Genomic DNA, 22,980 nt, shown 5'->3' with positions numbered 1-22,980 from the left:
ACCTTGAAAAGATAAAAGTTTTAAAAATAACCCTTGCTGAATGTTTGACATGGCTATGGCATTTGGCAGCTAGTAAACAGTGTTGTTCATTTTCATCTGTTTGAAAGGTGTTGCAGGATGTTGTGCCAAAACAACCATTGCGCCGTTGGATCGAGTAAAGATTTTGTTGCAAGCTCATAATCATCATTACAAACATCTAGGTAAGGCAATTTCTGTATATCTTTGTGGAATCTAATGTAATTTGTATTGTTGTTATGGGAAGTAGACTTAATTTTACAGTTGCTTCTGCAATGGTTAGAAGCAAAAACAGACCCTGTACTTTTCAGTAAGATTTCTAAGCTAAATTCTGAATCATAAGTATCAAAGACTGGGTACAAATGTTTCTGTAGGTCTAGATATGTACAAATGGCTGGGTTTCTTTAAAACAAACTGGGGGCTCTTACTGTGGGGCAATAGTTGTCAGCTTTTAAATAGCTGGAACCTACCTTTAGCCCATATTAGCATTTGGGGGCTCACCTCTTAATCTTTTACCATATATTTGTATAGTGGCAGTATTGCTGTTGCAACTCGCGTTTGCTCAGGCTGTAACCCAGTAGTGGGCCCTGACTCACCAGTTGAAAAACAGTGTTGTAGGGTACAAACAATGGGAACTTTGCATAAACAACTCCCACTGAAGCAAATTGGAGATGTGGCAGCAGTGCAGAGGATTGTGTTTATAAATTTGGTTTTCCTTGACTCTGTCTCAGTGTGATGCTCTGATGCATCTCAGTATGATCTGGTAGCCCTGAACTAACAGTGTAGTCTTAAACCCATCTGCTCAGAAGTATCTAAGTCCCATTAACTTCGATGAGGCTTACTCCCAGGTAAATGGGCACAGGACTGCAGCCTAAGTTAATAAATTGGCTTGGGAATTCATGCGCTGTCCCTGGAACAAATTCTTTCCCCTAAACGACACCTGGAATTACAGGCAAGCATGGCCTGGGAGAACAAAATGAAGCAGGACATAGGCTGATAGAATTTTGCCAAGACAACTCACTGTGCATAACAAACACTCTCTTCCAGCAACCTAAGAGATTACTTTATACATGGACTTCACCAGATGGTCGACACCAAAATCAGATGGACTACATCCTTTGTAGCCAAAGGTGGCGGACATCTATGCAGTTGGTAAAAACAAGACCTGGAGCTGATTGTAGTTCAGATCACGAACTTCTTATTGCACAATTTAGAATCAGACTAAAGAGAATAGGGAAGACCCACAGATCAGTTAGATATGAGCTCACTAATATTCCTGATGAATATGCAGTGGAGGTGAAGCATAGATTTAAGGGACTAGATTTAGTAGATAGGGTCCTGGAAGAACTATGGACAGAAGTTCGCAACATTGTTCATGAGGCGGCAACAAAAAACGTCCTGAAGAAAAAGAAAACCAAGAAGGCAAGATGGCTGTCTGCTGAGACACTGGAAGCAGCCCAAGAAAGAAGGAAAGCAAAAGGCAACAGTGATAGGGGGAGAGATGCCCAATTAAATGCAAAATTCCAGAGGTTAGCCAGAAGAGATGAATTATTTTTAAACAAGCAATGCGCGGAAGCGGAAGAAGAGAATAGAATAGGAAGGACAAGAGACCTCTTCCAGAAAATTAGGAACATCGGAGGTAAATTCCAGGCAAAAATGGGTATGATCAAAAACAAAGATGGCAGGGACCTAACAGAAGCAGAAGAGATCAAGAAAAGGTGGCAAGAATATACGGAAGATCTGTATAGGGAAGATAATAATATCGGGGATAGATTTGACGGTGTGGTCAGTGAGCTAGAGCCAGACATCCTGAAGAGTGAGGTTGAATGGGTCTTAAGAAGCATTGCTAATAACAAGGCAGCAGGAGATGACGGTATCCCAACTGAACTGTTTAAAATCTTGCAAGATGATGCTGTCAAGGTGATGCATGCCATATGCCAGCAAATTTGGAAAACACAAGAATGGCCATCAGATTGGAAAAAATCAACTTATATCCCCATACCAAAAAAGGGAAGCACCAAAGAATGTTCAAACTATCGAACAGTGGCACTTATTTCACATGCCAGTAAGGTAATGCTCAAGATCTTGCAAGGTAGACTCCAGCAATTCATGGAATGAGAATTGCCAGATGTACAAGCTGGGTTTAGGAAAGGCAGAGGAACTAGAGACCAGATTGCCAATATCCGCTGGATAATGGAGAAAGCCAGGGAGTTTCAGAAAAACATCTATTTCTGTTTTATTGACTATTCTAAAGCCTTTGACTGTGTGGGTCATAACAAATTGTGGCAAGTTCTTGGTGGTATGGGGATACCAAGTCATCTTGTCTGCCTCCTGAGGAATCTGTATAACGACCAAGTAGCAACGGTAAGAACAGACCACGGAACAATGGACTGGTTTAAGATTGGGAAAGGAGTACGGCAGGGATGTATACTCTCACTCTACCTATTCAACCTGTATGCAGAACACATCATGCGACGTGCTGGGCTTGATGAATCCAAGGCTGGAGTTAAAATCGCTGGAAGAAACATTAACAATCTCCGATATGCAAATGATACCACTTTGATGGCTGAAAGCAAAGAGGAGCTGAGGAACCTCATGACGAAGGTGAAAGAAGAAAGTGCAAAAGCTGGGTTGCAGTTCAACCTCAAAAAAAACAAGATTATGGCAACCAGCTGGATTGATAACTGGCAAAGAGAGGGAGAAAACGTGGAGGCAGTGACAGACTTTGTCTTTCTAGGCGCAAAGATTACTGCAGATGCTGACTGCAGCCAGGAAATCAGAAGACATTTGCTTCTTGGGAGGACAGCAATGACAACTCTTGGTAAAATAGTGAAGAGCAGAGACATCACACTGACAACAAAGGTCCGCATAGTTAAAGCAATGGTATTCCCCGTAGTAACCTCTGGCTGCGAGAGCTGGACCATAAGGAAGGCTGAGCGAAGGAAGATAGATGCTTTTGAACTGTGGTGCTGGAGGAAAATTCTGAGAGTGCCTTGGACTGCAAGAAGATCAAACCAGTCCATACTCCAGGAAATAAAGCCAGACTTCTCACTTGAGGGGAGGATATTAAAGGCAAAACTGAAGTACTTTGGCCACGTAATGAGAAGACAGGATACCCTGGAGAAGATGCTGATGCTAGGGAAAGTGGAAGGCAAAAGGAAGAGGGGCCGACCAAGGTCAAGATGGATGGATGATATTCTGGAGGTGACAGACTCGACCTTGGGGGAGCTGGGGGTGGCGACGGCCGACAGGAAGCTCTGGCGTGGACTGGTCCATGAAGTCACGAAGAGTCGGAAGCGACTGACTGAATAAACAACAACAACAAACCACAGTTAAGCAGTTTGTTAGCACCAAGGTAGAGCCTCTTGCCTCTCTGCCCCCCTCATTTTCTCCTCAGGACTTGGCCTCCTTCAGTGATAAACTTTAAATTACCTTCTGTAGTCTCCACATTGGTCACCCATTCTACTGCCCCTCATACTCCTCCACTTATCCCTTCCTCCTCCATCTCTTAATCAGATGTCACTCTTATAACATGTCCCTTTGACCCTATTCCCTCTAGACTTCTAATTACTATTTCACCAACTACTATCTCCACCTTCCATCATACTGATTTAGTCATCTTTTCAGGCACCCCCCCTCCAAACATGCCACATCTTCCACATTCTAAAAAACAAAACTCCCAACCCCCCTCCTCAAGGCAGTAGAGCTTACTGGAGTTGTTTCTGTGGATTATGCATTTTCAGCAGATATGGAATCATATATTTCAGCTGGAGAAAGAAAAAGGAATTCAGTTGTTTAATTAAAATCAAACCTCCAAACCTGATGGTAGAATACTTGTAGTTCAGTATTTCCTGAAACATATATTCTCAAAAACTAGAAACAGTAATACTCAAAGTATTTTACTTCAAAGTAGTTTGATGGAATCAACTGAGATTTTTTGGATGGAATACATCCCTCCAGTGTTCGAAAACACAAATGTTCCCTTTTCTGTCCCTAATCAACTGTGACAGCAGGCAAATAAAACTGCATCAGATTTTCATTCCAAAATTGTGATTAAGAATATTGCTAAAAAATATGGGAAGAAGGTTCATTTTGCCATATTTTAAGGCTGTAATAGTTTGAAATTTCTTCTGCTCTGCTTGTATGACAGCAGCAAAGCTGAATTCTTGTGAGGAACTCTGTCTTAATCCTGCAGTTCATCTTTTGTAAAATTTACATTGGCTGATAGTAATCTACAGTAAACTCAACTACTTTGGAAACTAGAATAGAGAAATAACCCAGATGAAACCAACCAAAACAAATTAGAAGGTCATACATAAGAACCAGAAGTTAAAGGAAGGGAAATCAGTTTTCATAATCGTAGTTTATTCCCAAAGAAGGAGGGCAAGCATGTCTTGGAAGACTTGATGACTCTAGTCTGAAGGAAGCAGAATGTCCCATGCTTGGTTATGAGCCAGTGTGGAAGGCAGAGTAATTACAGCTGTACTAATTTTGTATAAACAGTATTGTTAAAAGAACCAAATCCTGCAGTACATAGTCAGATGTTTAGGGCACAATTCTATGCATGTTGAGACAGAAACATGTCCTACAAGTTGTAGGCTACAACTCCCAGCATTCTGGGAGTTGTAGGACTTTTTTCTGTCTTAACATGTATAGGATCGCAATTTTAGTCAGTCTTCAACAACTTATTTGCCATAGTTTTCATGGACAGTGATCCCTATCACCTTCTGGCAAGGGTGATAAAAGGAGCACCACCCTCCTTTTGAGCTTCAAAATGGGAGGAGGCGGAGACATGCTTGGCAGTTGTGAATGTTGAGCTTCAGAGTGCACAACTATGAGGAAGATGCTCATCCTCCTCTCTGGCACCAGGCTGGAAAAAAGATGGAGCTGATTGCCTGGGCCATGAGCAGCAGAGGTTTCCTGGTGCCATTTACCACGCACTGCCAAATCAAGCTCCAGCCTTTCCCTCTGACTCTAGAGGGGAAGTCTGGAATAGGACACTGGGGCAATGAAGGTGGAGGCATTTAGAGCATCTCTGCCACCAACTGCTGGAACAAACTCCAGCTGTTTCCTCTGGCTTCAGCAGGGAAGGCTGGAGCTGTCTGTTTGGCAGTGAGCAGCAGAGGTGCTCAAAATGCCTTGATTGCATAGTGCCAGAATGAGCCCCAGCTAGCTTCCCCAGCTCCAAGTTTGGTGCTAGAGGTACAGTGAGGTTGTCCCCACATTTGTGCTGGGTTTAGGCTCTCTGATGCCAAGAATAACTGAGGTGATCACACATACCCTCCTTTCCAATTTCACGGGATCTGGGGAATGGGATTTTGCTGACCTCATGTACATTTTCAGTGTGATGTCGGGGATCAACCTAGTCCTACGCATCTCTCCTTGCAAATCCATCCGACTGAATTTGGTGGTACTTATTCCCAGGTAAGCATGCAAAGGATTGCAGAATTATGTGTACACGGAGTAAGCCTCACTGAACATAATGCAACTTGTTTCTGAGTAGACATGCCTAGGATTGCACTGAAAGGGTGGGGCTGAGCCATAGCTACTCCAGATTCTGATTTGGCTACCAAGCCTAGCTAAATATCTGAACCTTTTTGTTTTGTGCAAGAAAATGAAACAAGTCATGAGGTCTTTGCACATGAATCACATGTCATATCCTTCCTAACATTTCACCTTTTGTTCCCAGAACAATATAGTATAACTTCACAAAAAAATAAAAGATTCAGTGCTTATCAATTAGTTGGGTAGATCAGTTTAGAAAATATTTTGATTGACTAAAAAGGAGCCCCCAGTTACATTGTTTAATACCCTATTTTTACGATACATACAGGGGAAAAAACCCTGTGCAGATGGTAATCATCATCTTAAGAGGCATTCCCTTTTGTTAGAGAATGGGGAATGCCTCCAAGATGATGCCCGCTGTAGCATGTGCATCTACCAACTAAAAACAAAGAGTTGAATCCAGACTTAGTCATACTTGGAATAGAGCTATTGAAATCAGTGGGATTTAAGCTAGTCATGTTTAACTTTAAGTCCCATTGATTTCAGTGGATCTTATCTAAGTATGACTTAGTCTGGATCCAACCAAAAGTATTTTCTGTAGGACAATCCCTTGTTGTCATCCAAATTTATGCAGATTTAATTGATTGAATAAAATCTCTTTCATCAGGTGACAGCCTTACTAAAAATGCATTTCACCTACTTAAATCACCAAATTCAAAGTTATCCTTTCAGTTTCTAGATTAAAGTATACATACTCTGGTATTCTTATGGGGAATGAATATCCAATTTCTGTTATTTGATTCTGGCAAACTGTCTCTGACTTACAAACATACCTACTGTATATGCCGCTGAACAAAACAAGGGTTGTACAAAGTAGGAGAGGCAGGGTAAATATCAGCACAGGCTGTTTGAACAAAGTCCTTGTTAGCCCTTTGTGACTTCCATTTCCTCTCCAACTGGGTGCTTTTCATCTCCCTGGGTCTCCCTCTTCCCTCTCCACTTCTGAGTTTGAAACCTGGCTTTCCCTTTTTCCTCCCTCTCTTCCAGTTATGTTGATCTTCTGTAGACATTTTGATCTAGTCTCTGAATTGTCTACTCAGAATTTATCTTTTCTCTTTAGTTCTTTTAGTCTTTCTGTTTCTATCATTTTTCCTACCTGGCTCCCTGAACATAATGTTGATCATATAACCATCTTCCTATTGGATACCTCAGCTCTCCCTTTTTTTTTGTTGTCCAGTCACTTCCTTGTTCCTTTTATCCTTCCTTACTCTCCATCTTTCCCTTCCAGTTACGGCATCAACTCTGCTCCTACCCTTTCTTCCATGTTGTCATCAACGTTCAGTCTTCTTGCTCTGCCTGTTCATCAGCCTCCTCAATAAATTTGGTTAACTTCATTTCTCCATTGTCTTAGTTCATGTTCTTATGCTTCTGAGTGTGCATGGCTAGGTCTCATGCTCTTTCTGATCTTACTTATTCAGATTTTTCTCTCTTTACTTTCTCTATGTTTGTTCATTCTCACTTTCCTCCTCCCTTGGGCCCTTTTTTAACCTTTTAAAATTCACTTTTCAACCCATCCTTCTTCCTGCCCTCTCTCATTTTCTCAGGCCAGGGGTCAGACAGGGGGAGTGTGACCCTGTTGATTCTCCTAGACCTCTCAGTGGCTTTCGATACCATCAACTACAGGATCCTTCTGGATAGGTTGTCTGGGTTGGGAGCTGAAAGCACTGCATTGCAGTGATTCTGCTCCTACTTGGATGGCTGATTCCAGAAGGTGGTGCTGGGGGATTACTGCTCTGTGCCTTGGCAATTATGCCATGGTGTTCCACAGGGCTCTGTTTATCTGGGGGAGGTTATCCAGAGATGTGGGCTGATGTGCCATCAATATGCAGATGACATCCAGCTCTACCTCTCTTTCTCATCAAGCCCAGGTGAGGCAGTGGCTGTTCTGAATCAGTGCCTGGGCACGGTAATGGGCTGGATGAGGACCAATAAACTGAAACTCAATCCAAACAAGACGGAGGTACTGATAGTGGGTGGTCGTCTGCCTGGCTAGGTGATGTTTAACCTGTTCTGGAGGAGGGTGCACACCCCCTAGAAGATCAGATTCATAGTTTGGGAGTCCTCTTGGATCCAGAACTGCCACTTGAGGCACAGGTGAACTCAGTGGCATGGAGCACTTTTTATCAGCTTAGGCTGGTATACCAACTATGCCCTTATCTGGACAGAGATAGCCTAGCTACAGTTATCCATACTCTGATAACCTCTCGTCTGGATTATTGCAATGCATTATACGTGGGGCTCCCTCTGAAAACGGTCTGGAAACTTTAGCTAGTCCAAAATTGGGCAGCAAGATTGTTAACAGGGACTGGCCAACGAGATCACATTACACCAATACTTTTCCAGCTGCACTGGCTATCAGTCCTATTCTGGGCCCAATTCAAAGAACTGGTATTAACATTCAGAGCCCTTAACGGCTTTGGGCCAGGTTATTTGAAGGATCACGTCCTCCCATATGTGCCTGCCTGGGCCCTAAGATCATCCTCAGCGGTTCTTCCCCATGAGACCCTGCCAAAGAAAGTGAGGTGGCTACAAGGAAGAGGGCTTTTCTGCTGTGGAATGAGTTCCCTAGAGAGGTTCACCTGGCACCTACGTTGTACACCTTCTGGCGCCAGGTGAAGACCTTTTTATTCTCCCAATATTTTAGCATTTTAGCTTTCTAATCTTTTAGCTTTGGTGTTTTAAATCTGTGTTTTAAATCTTTGCATCACTGCTACGTTTTATTCTGGTTGTACTGTTATATTGTGGTTTTAAGCTTTCATATTTTATATTGTTTTATGCTGCACTTTGTTTTAATTTTTGTGAACCTCCTAGAGAGTTTCAGCTATTGGGCGGTATAGAAATAAATAAATAGTCCTTGCTTTTACCTTCCCCTTCTTTCTCTAATCATACACTTGCTCAGTTTTCCTTTTCTTCATTAATCAGCCAGCTATATACTTGAAAATGTGCTAAGCAGACTGATTTTAGCTAGAGTAGAAGTAATTTCTAGATGTGCTGTGGATGATTCTGTGGTGAATATAATAGATTTCAGGAGATAAGGTTTTATTCCTGGTTTGGGCTTTGAAACATACAGCCGGTACTGTAGAACTGCTTGTCTGCTTTCATTTTCTATCTGTTTAGCTGGCCATTCTGTAGGTGGAGTTGCTTCTGAAGGTGGAGCGATGACTGTAACTATGGTTCGTTAATTTGGATATAATATCAAATTATAGTTAGCACAAATGATGGATTGCAGACTCACTTCAAATCATGGGTTCTGATTGCTGATTAGGAACCATAACACAAAACCATAATAAAGAATATATATTTTAAAAAAGTTTTAAATTTAGTTCACCTTCCTTAAACATAGTTTGGTTTGGTGTGATGTCTGAATTAAGTCTTTTTATTTGCTGCTAAGAAAACTGCTTTGTCCTAACCCTGGGACCATATCAGTTGAAACTGGTTTCTGTTGAAATAAGTAAATACATGATGGATCAAGATGTCTCTCAAATGATATTGTTAAAAGCTTCTTCAGATGTTGTTTATGTATATTATTTGGAGTTTGACTTGACTTGATTTCTTAAAACTAGCTACATTTCCTGTTCCTCTTGTATAATTTTACATATGTTTATGCAGCAGTGCAAACCAGAAAACTATTGCAAAAAAAACCGACACACTGGCAGAGGACTTGCAAAATACTGAAGCAACTTTAACAGCCCTTGTGGATTTGATTGTGATTACCTCTGCTATACTCTTAGTGGAGCTCATCAGTATAAATGATGATTGAATTTCTTCTAGCATCTACATCCTAAACATTGACATCGGTGAACCTGACTTGGTGATTACAAATTATTATAAGAGTTGTACATCTAAATTTAAAAAGTGTACATCATGTTGTGTGATATACAGCACAGGTACATTGTTTGGTTGGTACTCATCTTATGTGCTTACTTATTTGTGCAAGATGTCTTGGGATTGGGCTATATGTGTTATACTGTAAATTCTTGTTTTCCATGTTATAACATAATTCCATTTTCTTTGAGTTTTCCCCCCCTCAAAGCTGTAGTGGTCATTAGGGATTCTGGTGTAATCTGAGATAATGACAGTGTTCAGCAGTAAAACACTATTTCTGACAGCTGAGTTCTTTCAGATTTGGTGGCATTCTTCTCTTGTATATGAGCAAGTTAATAGGTTACATGTTTAAATGGCTTAGTCAATAATACTTGAGGTGAATATTGTAATACTTAAATGTGTGATTTGTGTTTCTGACAGGTGTGATTTCTACGTTGTGTGCTGTACCAAAAAAGGAGGGTTACCTAGGATTCTATAAAGGAAATGGTGCAATGATGATTAGAATTTTTCCATATGGTGCAATTCAGTTTACTGCATTTGGCCAATATAAAAAGGTAATGCCGTTTATGTTCCTCCCCCCTCCCCTCCCCACTCTCTTTGGTGGTTTAAAACTTGTAAATTGGCATACTATTCTGTGTAATTACCAATTTTCTTAATATTTTTCAAAAGGGTGTTGTGAAGTATGCATTCACATCCTGTTTTATGTTTATGGGAAAGTTAATGCTCTCTGTTTTGCTGTGAAAGGGCTTTAAAAATTCTACAGTTAATCTAAATACTTCTAAGTAAATATTTTCTGAGGACCCCAGATAGTCCATCAAGAATTGTATTGTCGCAAGCCCATTTAAAATAAAAAACAGAGCAGTGCATCAGTAATTATTGGCTGAGGGTAAATAAACTGAACCTGCAGACAAAAAATATTGTTGATGGTTGCTTTATCCATGAAAGCTGGGCAATGGGATTACCTATGTTAGATATGATCACGCTCTCTCCTTTAAAGAGCATGTTCATCATGGCAGCCTGCTCTGAATGTGAGCCCTTTAGTGCTATATAGCATGGTGGGGGGTTCAGGAGGGTGGACAAGAAAAAAAACCCTTTTCATTTCTCTTCTCTCGCTCCCACTTCTGGACTCTGAACAGAGCTACAAAGCTCCTGTTTTGAGCTGGCTAGACCCAAAAGCACTTTTGTGCTAGGAATACATCACAACACTTTGTATAAATTTGTACACAGAATTTGTATAAATTTGAACACTTTGTATACATTTGTACACATTTGTATAAATCGATTATTTGTTCAAAGCTTGCTTCACACCAGCTTCTCTCTCTGTATTAAATTCGAATACACTAGATTGTTAACCTGTAAATACTGAAACCATTTAAGAAGGTGATCTTGCATTTTGTTCTGTATCTCATTGAACTTCATAAATGTCCTGTAAGTAAATCACAGAATATGTGCATTTTGGCTCTTTCTCTCTTTGATATAAAACCATGGCAATAGGTATATGTGCAAGTACCAAATATTTTTATATTTAGCCCAACTGCTTACCATACAGTTACGGATAACTATAAGCTCAGCTTCTGGCTCTTCTGTTTCTGTAGTATCCGTTCTCATAGGGAAGGGGTGGGCAACTTGTGGCTGCAGCTCTTCCCATCCAGTATGTCTTCAATTTGTTCCAGTCACCTGGTTTCGGTCTTATGATATATATCAGTGGGTCATCAAGTCCTATATGCCTTTTGGTAATTTAATGCCCAAATATTGAACACCCCTCTCTCCTTTTTTGCATATATTCCCTGTTCTTGATACTTCGTTCTTTATGAATTCTCAACAGTTTTGATTTTGATTGGAATAATGGCAAGATACAGAATTCAGCAAATTCTTGCAATAAACCCAATTTAATCAAAGATGGTCTTGGATTCCTTAGAAAAAACACCAAATTATTAGCACTTAATACTGTTTGCTTTCCATTACCATCAACCCCTCTGTATCCACGTTAGATCCCACAGCTGAAGTGAGCATTTCTATACATATATTAAACAATAAGAAGTGATGTATGTTTTCCTTGTTTTAGTGGAAAAGATTTTGATCTTTGCCAAAGGTATCTTATATAAGAAATAGATCAATGAAAGCATTACATTACCAAACTATATGTGGCTACCTTTGAAGGTGCTTTAAATGTTTCAACTGGAGATTTGAGGCATATTGATTATGGGCCCCAGAGATCTTGGCTCATCTGCAGTGGCTTCCCACTTGTGTCTGGGCCCAATTCCAGTTGCTAATTTGTTACCTTTAATGGCCTAAACCCTGTATACTCTGGTCTAGGGAACTCCTCCTCCCATATGCTACCTGAAGTCTCAGATAAATGAGGCCTTGCTCCATGTTCCAGCCTTTATAGAGGTAGATCAGTTGGGATGCCCTTCAAGCTGCCAGGCTGCTTCTCTCTTTCTATAGATCAATGAATGTTTTATAAAAAATCAGGAAAACTTTCCCCAACCGCTTGGGGTATGGAATTACTCCTAAGACTGAACTTGAGTAGCTTTAGCCAAAATAGGCCCTCTGAGAAATAAAAGGGAGGTATTCACATACTGGGGGGGTGGGGAAGCCTGAGTTTTGCAGAAGTAGAGAAAATCTTAAAACCTAACACCCCCACCCATGCAACATGGATTGAGGATGCTCAGTGGCTGGAGAATGTTTGAGTGAGAGTTGGAGAAGAAAAATGTCAAATGAGTATGGATTGGGGAGTGGAATGCCCTGCTTGAGCTCCTTACAACTGTAGTATCCTGGAGGAAGGCATGGCTGCTGGCTGTCCGGAACCCTGAACAGGAGTACTTCTGCTAGGTGGTAACAGTACACTGCAACATTCTGTTGCAGGTCCATGTGTGTGTTCTGATTTTAACTGATATTCTGCTGTGTGGTGGTGTCAGTATGTATTCATAGACTCTGTGCAGGCCTTAATAGTGACAATTTAAAGTTGTTTTTAAATTGTGATCTGCTTTGTGTGCTTCTGTGAAAATTATATTGTTAGAAGGTTGCCAGATTTAAACAAATGAAAAACAGATTTATCATGTTCAGTGAAGTTAAGGGGAAGATGAACTATCAGTTGCCAAAATTATTTCGATACCTACAGATGAGGAATGCAATTACAAAATTGCAGGGGGTCTATGATGTGACTTAAAAGGGATGCTATCAAAAATTTAAAACCTAAAGAAGTAATGAAATAAATAGATCCACAAGAACAGATTCCACTATCTCAGTGGAATTATATTTGTAAACAAGGACTAGTATACTCAGTCAATATCAATATAGCAGTGAAGGAAAACTGTAGGGTTTTATATCAGTGGCATAGAATACGGCATAAAGTATTTTAGGTAAAATGAGGAAAATATATGGTAAAACCTCTGGAAAGTGTTGGGGGATTCCAAAGGACATAGTGCAGATTTTTTCAGTATTTGATGTGCCATAGGTGTCTTAATAATAACCTCTCTTGCAGGACATTGCAAAACAAGCAACAGAGAAATCATAGAATGTGGTTTTCCAGTAACTTCACAAGGGGAGTTATTAGGTTAAGTAAAGGGCATTAAGGCTGCAGTCCTATACATACTTGTCTGGGAGTAAGTCCCACTGAACTCATGGAACTTACTTCTGAGTAGATCCAAATAGGTTTGCACTGTAAAGGAAATTATTGTAGAGAACCTGACAGCAAAACCAGTATTCAGGAAAGAATTATAGAGGATTAGTGAAGAAGAGTTAATGATAAATTCACTTCAAACATCCATGGAAAGAAACAAGCATGCTGCAAGTTCTCCTAAAGAAAAAAGACAACGGTTTAACTATTACTGAAATAAAATTAGATGGCAGTATTCTCAGACAGCAAGTATTGGCATTGTTATAAGAAACTTAGCTATTATTAATGTATTTTAAACTTTTATTATAGTAGACTTATGTAATTCAAAGTGGGGTTGGGGAGGAGCAAAGGGGCAGATCATCCTAAGCCTTGCTGGCTCATGCTAGCCTGTGCAGCAGGTGGAGGGCGTATGGTTTTGCTGGGTTTTTCAGCCTGGCATATATCTTTTTATTTTAAATCCTGCATTGAAAGGAATGGGGGTGTATAGAAATAGCTATGCCAGGTGCAATGTGGATTCTAGAGGTCATATGCACATCTGATTATTGGAAAACTTGTTGAGATGTATACTCAGCTTGTTGAATATAATACTATAAAGCAGTGTTGCTAGTTCTTAAAATGTAGTCTGCATGTTTTATTAAAGTGCTCAACTATTATATGTGCTTGTACTGAATTGTAGACTGAAGTTCACTTAAAGCATACTGAGGAATATTTTTTTACACTGGAAACTTGATATTTTTGTAGATGATAAAGAAGAAGCTTGGCATTTCTGGGCATATTCACCGGTTAATGGCTGGATCTATGGCAGGTATTTTGTTTTTCTGTATACTTTTTTATCCTTTGCTTGCCAATTTGTATTTTTGCTTTGTTAAAGTAGTAGTTGTTGTTGTTCAGTCGTTCAGTCGTGTCCGACTCTTCGTGACCCCATGGACCATAGCACTCCAGGCCTTCCTGTCCTGCGCTCTCCCCCGGAGTGTGCTCAAGTTCATATTCATTGCATCGGTGATTAAAGTAGCTCAGGCTAAAGATACTTGTTTTTATCAAATAAATGGTAATAAAATAGGTGTCTCTGATGTACTGTCCCCACTTTCTATAGCCATTGGGGGAAAGGGTGGGAGACTCTCCAAGCCCCAGCTTGCTTGTTCAAAAGCTTCTATAGCTATTTCCAATTATGCAGACATTTTGGATGCTGCTAGACACCATCTATTTTCATCAGTGGACACCTACATTCCTCCTAAGAAGCTCACAAGAAAGGAATGCACACCTGATTCTTTTCTTGGAAAGCTTGCTGGTAATTAGAGTTGTACTGCCTCTGAATATGTAGACTGCATTTTTGGTTATAGCTAATTGCCAGTGGTAGACCCAGTTTCCATGAATCTGTTTAGTTCTTTTTTTAAGAGCCATCTAAGATGGTGCTCATTACCACATGTATAGAACTCATTGCCACAGTGTTTAGTAATGTGTTGCATGAAGAAATATTTGGCTTTGGTTCAACTTGTTCCCACTGCCAATCAGTTTCATTTTGGTGACCTTAAATTCTGGTATTAGGAGAGAGAAGACCTTCCCCGTGCAATTCAAGGCATGCTAAACATAATAAATAATGGTGTGAATGGTTCTGAGGTACATTTTAAGTACATCCATCCCCTTCAATGGAAATAGCTGGTTAGAGTGACTTTATTCTATCTAGTATACAAAAGTAGTATGTATGTCATATACACTAGAATAATTTTATGAAGAACTACATATTTATGATCTTTGAAATTACATGCGGGCCAAGCAAAAGGAACAAGAACAAAATAGGAAACGAGAGGATAGAAAAATGGAGGGGGAATTCACTGCACCAGAACACTCAGGTAGCAATAACATATTTCCCGCCATGAAGTGCTGGTAGGATACATCTAGTGCAAATGGGGAGTTGATATACCTGAGAAGAAATGAGCATGTGAACAATCTTCACATTTCTAGGTATGGAGCAAAGGTAGTATGGACATGGAATGTAAAATGGAAGGAAGAATGAAAATATATTGACATTTGCAAGCGACTCTGATTTTGAAAGTGATATACTGGGTTTTTTGTTTTTAAAAACAGGGCTGGTGCCAATACAATTTGGGCATTAAAATTACTAACAGATCTTGGAAAGAGCTTCCCTAGTACTTGCAAGATTAAAGTCATCCTCTTAGCACCAGGGAGAAATAGCAGGCATGAGGGTAATGTCAGGAAAATGCCATGAAAAGTCTATTGTAATGCGTCTATTCGAGATGGCAAAGTTAAACACTATGGTGGAAACGTTCAACTTTGGATTTCCTGAGTCTTGTGTAATTCAAATCTCAGCGGTAACACTTGTGAATAATTGCCTTACAGTTTCCTTTAAGGAAAAAACAAATAGACTGAAGCAGAGGGAAAAAAACATGATTTAAACTATTTAAAACACAAGTGCCCTTCATCCCCCAGCCCCATATGAAGGTATTTTAAGAACAAAGGGATTTAAGCTTTCCAAATGCAAAACCAGAGAAGTGCCAAACATGCTTCTTCCACACCATTATGCTACTGTTTTCCCTGAAAAGAAATGGTGTTGCGATCCTGCAAGGTTTTGCATAATATTATGCCTATGAGTAGTCCCTCTGATGTTAGTGTATTACTTCCAGAATCATTATCTATGTTCCTGAATTTTTGCAGAATTGATCTGTAGGCATGAAAGTATACATCCTCCAAATGTGAATACAGGGTTGATTTTTTTTAAAGGTATAACTGCAGTAATTTGTACATACCCTCTTGACATGGTGAGAGCACGTCTAGCATTCCAAGTAAAAGGGGATCATGAGCACACTGGAATTATTCATACATTCAAGACCATTTATACAAAGGTAACTGGTTTTTCTCTTGTTATGTGTTGCTGGTTTCTATTAATATTTTGGACCCATATTTAGTATATGCAGGTGGAAGGTATCTGTGGTAGGAGAAATAGATTAGCACGCTCACCAATTTGCCTAAGTTTTTGAGGCCAACAAATTAAGAAAAAAAAACCTAAGGATCTTGAAGCACCTGGTCTGTGCCATTCTCTCATTCTGATCTATTTTGATTTGCTGTTTGTTATCAGATTAAAGGGAGGACAGCGGCAGAGCAAAAAATATTGAGGCAGTTCTTTTATTTTTTTCCAAAAATTATACCATTATTTATGAAGATTTTACTGCAGTTTACCTAATAAAAACAAAGCAGTTGGAAAAACAGTCTCAGCCAACAGCAAAATGAGCATAAAAACTGAACAAGAGCAAGGCAACAGCAAAAATCCTATGCCCTCTGAAAGAGAACAGCTTTCAGCTCTCTTTGGAAGGACAACAGGGGGGCCTTTCTTGGGGGAGAGTTCCAGAGCAATGGATCTGCCTCCGAGAAGGTCCTGCTCATTGTAGAGGCGAATCTAAAGCCAAATTAGACATGCATGTGTTTTCAGATATTTTTTTCCACCTTGACTTGCTTCTAGTATCAGAGCTGGGCAGGGAGGAAACATCTGATAAGACCTAGGTTGGGTTTCGCTCCCCTCCCCTATGCGTTCATTTAGACAATAAAAGTAGACACATACACTGGGTATATGTGTTAATCACGTGCACGTCTAGTTTGGTCACTAGCCTGTACATAAGATGGAACCTGGAGCAGGACATCCTCAGAAGCTCTTAATGTTAGGTTGGGGCTCATACTAGAGAAATGTTTCCTTGAGGTAATTGGGTCCTAAGCCATTGAGTTGTCCTGCTTGAGGCATCTAGGAAAACTTGCACAATCTTTGGGATCCAAAATTGTTTTATACTCCTTTTTAGAAACTATGGCTCTGGGTATGTAGAACATTTCATTCTGAGTTGTGTATAGTGCTTTACAGCCCTTATTTCATTCTTTGTAGCAACATCATGTGATGTAGACTAGTGCTGTACTGAAAATTTCTCCCACATTTGGGAATTGGGGTTGTTGTCCTTATTTTACTTTTGAGGTGGCCATGGAGCGTGCATGATTGTCCTGTCTTTCACTGTACAATAATCTCTGTGGCATCCTGTAGCTTCCTCAGCTTCTCACACTTCAACTAACGCCATCATGAGGAAGACATCAGGTAATTCTTCCCATGGGGCTTTTTCAGTTCAGGAATGGCAGGTGGCCTGGGAGGCTGTAGAACAATGGAAAGATGCGTAATAGAGAGAGAAAACACACACACAGCACCCTTGGCCACCTCGCAGTGATTAGGTAAGCTCAAAAACAAAAATAAATTCAAAATTCTGCCTCAGAAAGTGGAAGCCTCAACATAGTTGATGCTGTTGCCACATGCAGGAGCAGTGCAATAAACCAAAAACCCTTAGGAAAAAAGGAAGTACGTGTGGTACAACCCCTGTTAATAGTGACCCCTATCTGTGAGAAACTGTTGGAGAATTTCTCCTCCCCTAGGAGAAAATCAGGGAAATTGTTTCCCCAAATTCTCTGCCCACAAATAGGCTGGAGAATTTTGAGAGGCCATTTGCATACAGCTCTTATGTAGACCACTGCTGTGCCTATTTCAGAATTGTGGAGCTAAGGATGAGAAGGGATGGCTCAATTCAGATGTTGGTGAGCTGATCATGGTCTGGTGATTGGAAATGGCCCCAGAAGCTCATGCACTCCTCTCCCCCCTCTATCCCACAGTTTGTGGTACCCATAGTTTGATGTGGGTCTTGGTCCCTGATTTTGAGGCAAACTGTGGTTCACAGTAACAATAGTTTGCCCAGTTTGAACGTCAGAGCAAACAATGGGTTTTGAAAATCATGAAAGAAGAAGGAAAAGTGTTCAAAACTAAGGAGGTATTTTTTGGACTATGGTCTGGCAAAACTGCTCTGTCATGGCTGAATTGAGCTAGCAGGTGTGGTGTGCTATGGTATGCTGTAGGATACTCAGACGATTACATGGCTGGGTAGAGACTTAGGCTCTGACCACCCTGGCCTGTCCATTGAGTGGGCCCAATGGCCCCTGTGCTTGTGAAAGAATTGGAAAAATCATATGCTGGTTTAAATGCTGTACAATTAGAATAGACTTTTTTCTAAAGGGACATGAGCTATACACACAATTAATAGGCTCAAACAGAAAATGCACACCTCTGTCTTCACACAAATTCATCCTGCAACCTTGTGTGCAAATATTTGTTTTCTCTTGTAGCTGAAGGGTCTATTTCTAAGATAGTCTGCTATGATGGTGCTAGAAGGTGTTTTGCAAACAACTTTGGCATAGCTGGAATTCAAAAATATATTGTCAAATAGGGTTAATATGGTGTGGAACATGTGATGCAATTATTAGTTGCCACCTAAACCTAAATGATAGCATTTTGTGGTACAAATAAATTGAGTAGCCTGAGTTCGGTTTGCCTGTGCAAGTTTGGATCAGACCGTAGAATTTGCTGGTGAAGACATCTAATATATAATGCCTGAACAAAGGGAAAAGGTGGGTTTCTTCCCTGCTCAAAACATCAGTCTACTTTGTCTTCACTTTGTACTCAGTGGAATTAAATACTTAATGTGTTATTTTTTGTTCTTGTCATCACTGGCTTACTCCAAAAGGAAGGTGGTATGCAAGGATTTTATCGAGGACTTATGCCAACAATAGTAGGAATGGCTCCATATGCAGGTGAGATGAACTTGAATGTGACTCTTTCCTAGTTAAGATCTTGGTGTTTAATTTTGGTTTGCAAAATGTTCACTTTGCTTCCCTTAAAGTAAAAAATCTCATATGTTTGCTGCATCAAGGATTTGCAAAGACACCAGCAGGGAAGAGGAGCTGCAGGAAACTGGTTGTGTTATAGTGGTTTGTTAGGCAACTTGGTAACGATGGCATAATTATTTTATTGTCTTTCCCAGCCTTCTTGCTAGAAGAGTTCGTAGGGGATGTATCCCAAAGTAGGCAGATTTATAAGTTAAGGGCCAATTACAAAATGCTCAATTTCAACTATTGTCCTCTAGTTGTCCTTAACTGTTTGAAAGAAAGCACAAAATATAGTAGAGAGCTAGTAAAGTAAGTTGTAAACAACTGTTAAAAATGTTACAGAATACACAAAGTGAAGTGGATACATTAATTGAAACTGCATAGCCACAGGGATTCATTTGAATTTTGGAACAGTGGTTTTGGCACCTACTCCTTTATGCATTCTAGTATTTATATGGGGGGGGGGTGCGTGTGCGTGCGCTCATCTATCTGCAGTCATCTATTATGCAACTCTAACAAATGGTATGGTTTCTGCTGACTTTGGTCTTGGCTGCTGGGGTTGGTTTTGACATCTCCTGTTTTAATTTTTTTCTAGTTATTTGTAAGGGGGAAGGTTCTCTTCTAGTGTGAACGCATGTGCTACTACACCTGGAATAGATTGAAAACTGTAGCATGGTATTGGCATCGTTTTCCTTGCTGGAAGGATGTTAGCTTTTCCCCTCAACCCCCAGCTTACACTTTTTAATACACACACACCCCTCTTCCTACAGCCCAACATGCTATGGCTTAGCTTGTTCTGAGCTGGAATTCTGGTCTCTTATGAGGTTCACAGCCCAAGTTCTGCTTCTTAGGTGAAAAAATGTCCCATTTTCAGTCATCAATGTGTCTTGGGCTACTTATGTGCTTTCAGGTTTCTTGATGGCCTGGAAGTACCTTAACCAGTTGGGGATGCACTTTGAGTCCTCTGTTTCTGAAGGGTGTGTGTGTACAAATACCCATTTTCAGACTTTTCTAGTAATTGGTATATCTTGGACTAGATGTGTATTAGATCTCAGGGCTGTAGCTCAGTGGGAGGTAATGTAATGCTCTCAGTACCCCCATAAGCACCTTTAACAAAAGCATCCTGATTTACTGTTGATGAGTCTCTCTAATCTTTCTGCTGCAGCTGTAGGTTGCATTACAATTGTTTGCTAGGTTCTTCATTGCAGCCCTACAAGAAGGGCTACTATGCTGTGACATCTTAAGATTCAAAGTAGCCTTTACAGCTGAATTGCAAAGGAAAAGATAATTGTTGGGACAAAGAAGAGAACTATTGGGACAGAGCAGCCACTTTGAAAAGGACTCAGTAGTGATGAAGGGTGATGCTGGTTTCCTACCAATACACATTGCATTGTACTGGGGAGGGGTCTGTTTTTTCTGCAGCTCAGGGATTCTGTTTGCCCACACAGGGGTGGGTATGTGTCAAATAACAAAGAAAGTTAGATGCAGGAGATAAAAGCAAACATGAAGATTGATTCTCTAGAACAAATCTGAAAACAATTTCAAGGTATGATCCAGCTAAAGTTAAGCCCTTTGGTTTCACTGATTTTTTCCAAAGCTCAACTCTCCAGTTGATATAAAGCGGTTTTAAATGTGCTTAACCTTTGGCTGGATTGTGCTTATAGTGTCTATGTAGGTTGTTGTTGAAGTAATGTTTCTATTAAAGTTTTTTCCCTTCAGGTTTCTCATTTTTTACCTTTGGTACCTTAAAGAGTGTGGGACTTGCCCAAGCACCTACCCTGCTTGGGAGACCTTGCTTAGATAATCCTGATGTCTTAGTTTTGAAAACTCATATAAATTTGCTGTGTGGTGGCATAGCTGGAGCAATAGCACAGACAATATCGTAAGTTATTCAAGTATTTTACTGCACTTACTGAAGAACTGTTAAGATAATTTGCACTAGGAACTTTCTTTACTTTCAATACCTTATCTTGGAAGTAATGAAATCTAACTTGGCTGTAATCTTAGTCTTCCATCATTCTTTTGTGGTCTGGGAAGGAAGCCAATTGCGATATAACCCCAAGACAGGAAAAAGACGTCCATACCTGTGCTGAAAAGACAGTATATTACTTCATAGTGTTGCTGACAGCATATTCTTTTCTGCAAAGGATTTTGAAGGGTTGTAGCTCTTGAGCTGTTCACAAGTATTTTCTATTCTCTATGAAGACTTACTCTGAAATCCTTTGAACTGAGGCAATTGTCTATTGAGAAGGGTGTAGTTCATCAAGTAACTTATTTTCTTTGTCAATTTAAATGAGGCTTGGAGGGAATAAAACTATATTCCTGTTCCAATGCAAGTTATAAAACTGTAGTCTTAATGCAGCAGATGATGGACTGAGCTGTATTTGTCAAACTAAGAACATAAGAAAAGCTCTGCTGGATCAGGCCAAATGCCTATCTAGTCCAGCATTCTGTGGCCAACCAAATGCCAATGGGAAGCCCACAAGCCAGACATGAGTGCAATATCACCATCCGACTCGTGCTTCCCTGGTCAGAGATGGACACAGACAGAGTGCCTGATGCTACCCAATTGCTGAAACTAATATGGTGTGGACCTGATCCGTAACCTAGGTGGGGGGACCACTAAATATGTTTCATTATAATCTCTATGCGCTAGCACAGGCTGACATTCATGAATTTAATATTAAAGTATTAGAGTAAGAAAATCAAAATATGTTTCTCTGTATGTAAGGTAAAGGTAGTAGCATTTTATTCCAACTCAGTTAGACCTTAGTAAATTTATCTTGCCTTTCCTCCAAGAAGCTAAAGGTAGTGTACATGGTTGTCCTCACAACAAACTGTGAGGTAGTCTAGGCTGAGAGTTTGTGACTGGCCAAGGTCACCCACTGAGCTTCATAGGTGAATGAGGATTTGAACTTGAATCAGTCCTAGTTCAACCCAGTAACCACTATACAACACTGGCACTACAAATTCTTAGGAAGTTTAGGTGGTGAATTTTAAATATGACTAGAGTTAAATATGACTAGAATTAAAAATTAAAATACCCTAACCACAAATGGCTGAAAAGAGAGATTGGTACTTCTATTTCACACAACTTGCTGCCCATGAGTTCCATTTTTGTGTGTGCTGGCATTAGGTTTTCACATATAAGTTACTGTGCAATTGGGAGGTGTTACATTTTTATATCCATTAAAATATCTGGGCTTTATGAGGAAAAAGCTAAACACTTTAAAGTTCCACTGATTTCAGTGAAAGTGATGTAAGCATGTGCTTTAACTCTCTTGTTGAAATCAATGGGCAGTATCCAATGCCACCCTGCTGCTAACGTGAATGACGTTGTGCTAGAGATAGTGTGAACCATCTCTAGAACAATGCCAATACTGTTTGCTGGCATAAATGGCTTTCTGTCTCTTGGATACTGCCCAAAGAGACTTAAATGCTTATTATTGTCTGAATTGTGTCCTTTTTGTATTTACTCAATCAATGCAAATCGGGTATCAAGCCTTACAACTTGTTACACATATGGTGTTAAATAGATATTTTAAAATGTATGCATTTCCTCTCTAGGTATCCTCTCGATGTAACACGTAGACGAATGCAGTTGGGAGCAGTACTTCCAGATTCTGAAAAGTGCCTGTAAGTTTCATCTCTTAAATTAAATTCAAAACATATAAAACATACTCTACTACTTCATCGCACTGACTCTAAAATTTTAGCAATCTCCTCTTGTTTGCTGGTTCAAACAGATGTATATTTGTAAAGTTATGAAGCTTACACTGGGTGCCTACCCATATAGGCAACTCTTGCTGATCTTCTGTAGCAGAACATTGAACAAAAGTGGGTAGGGGGTGTCTTGGTCCATGATCTACAGATAATGCATCAGCTCCTCCTTTTAGGGTACAATCCTATGCATGTTTAGACAGAGAAAAGGCCTACACCTCCCAGCATGCCCCTACCCCCAGGGGTAGGGAACATGTGGCCCTCCAGATGTGGTTGGGCTGCAACTCCCAGTAGTCCTAGCCAGTATAGCCAGTGTTGAGGGATGATGGGAGTTGCAGTCCAACATCTGGAGGGCCAAACATTCCCCAAACTTCACATAGAGAGTGCATCTGTAGAGCAGGGGTGACCAACTTCTGGAAGTCCAGGGGACATTTCATCTCTGCCCTGCCCCCCGCAGGAGCCCCCCCCTCCATTTTTTTAACACAAAAAAGGGGAAACATGACATCCATAGTAGCTACAGAACACCCTTAAAAAGT

At 40.3% G+C, this 22,980-nt stretch overlaps 1 protein-coding gene across 2 annotated transcripts in view; it reads left to right on the top strand.

Annotated features, from left to right (window-relative positions):
• SLC25A16 (solute carrier family 25 member 16) overlaps window positions 1-22,980 on the top strand; it is a 29,769-nt gene that overhangs the window by 3,642 nt on the left and 3,147 nt on the right. For both annotated transcript variants that reach the window (XM_084845427.1, XM_084845426.1), the window contains exons 2-8: window positions 108-200; window positions 9,826-9,959; window positions 13,766-13,829; window positions 15,764-15,885; window positions 18,583-18,649; window positions 20,444-20,606; window positions 22,292-22,360. In XM_084845427.1, coding sequence (XP_084701553.1) covers window positions 108-200; window positions 9,826-9,959; window positions 13,766-13,829; window positions 15,764-15,885; window positions 18,583-18,649; window positions 20,444-20,606; window positions 22,292-22,360 — 712 coding nt within the window. The remainder of the gene's footprint in view (window positions 1-107; window positions 201-9,825; window positions 9,960-13,765; window positions 13,830-15,763; window positions 15,886-18,582; window positions 18,650-20,443; window positions 20,607-22,291; window positions 22,361-22,980) is intronic.

This window comes from Heloderma suspectum, chromosome 3, assembly GCF_057233095.1.
Source record: "Heloderma suspectum isolate Gila_16-S chromosome 3, 16-S_ref, whole genome shotgun sequence".
Taxonomy (NCBI): Eukaryota; Metazoa; Chordata; class Lepidosauria; order Squamata; family Helodermatidae; genus Heloderma; species Heloderma suspectum.
This window is presented reverse-complemented; position numbering and strand designations above follow the sequence as displayed.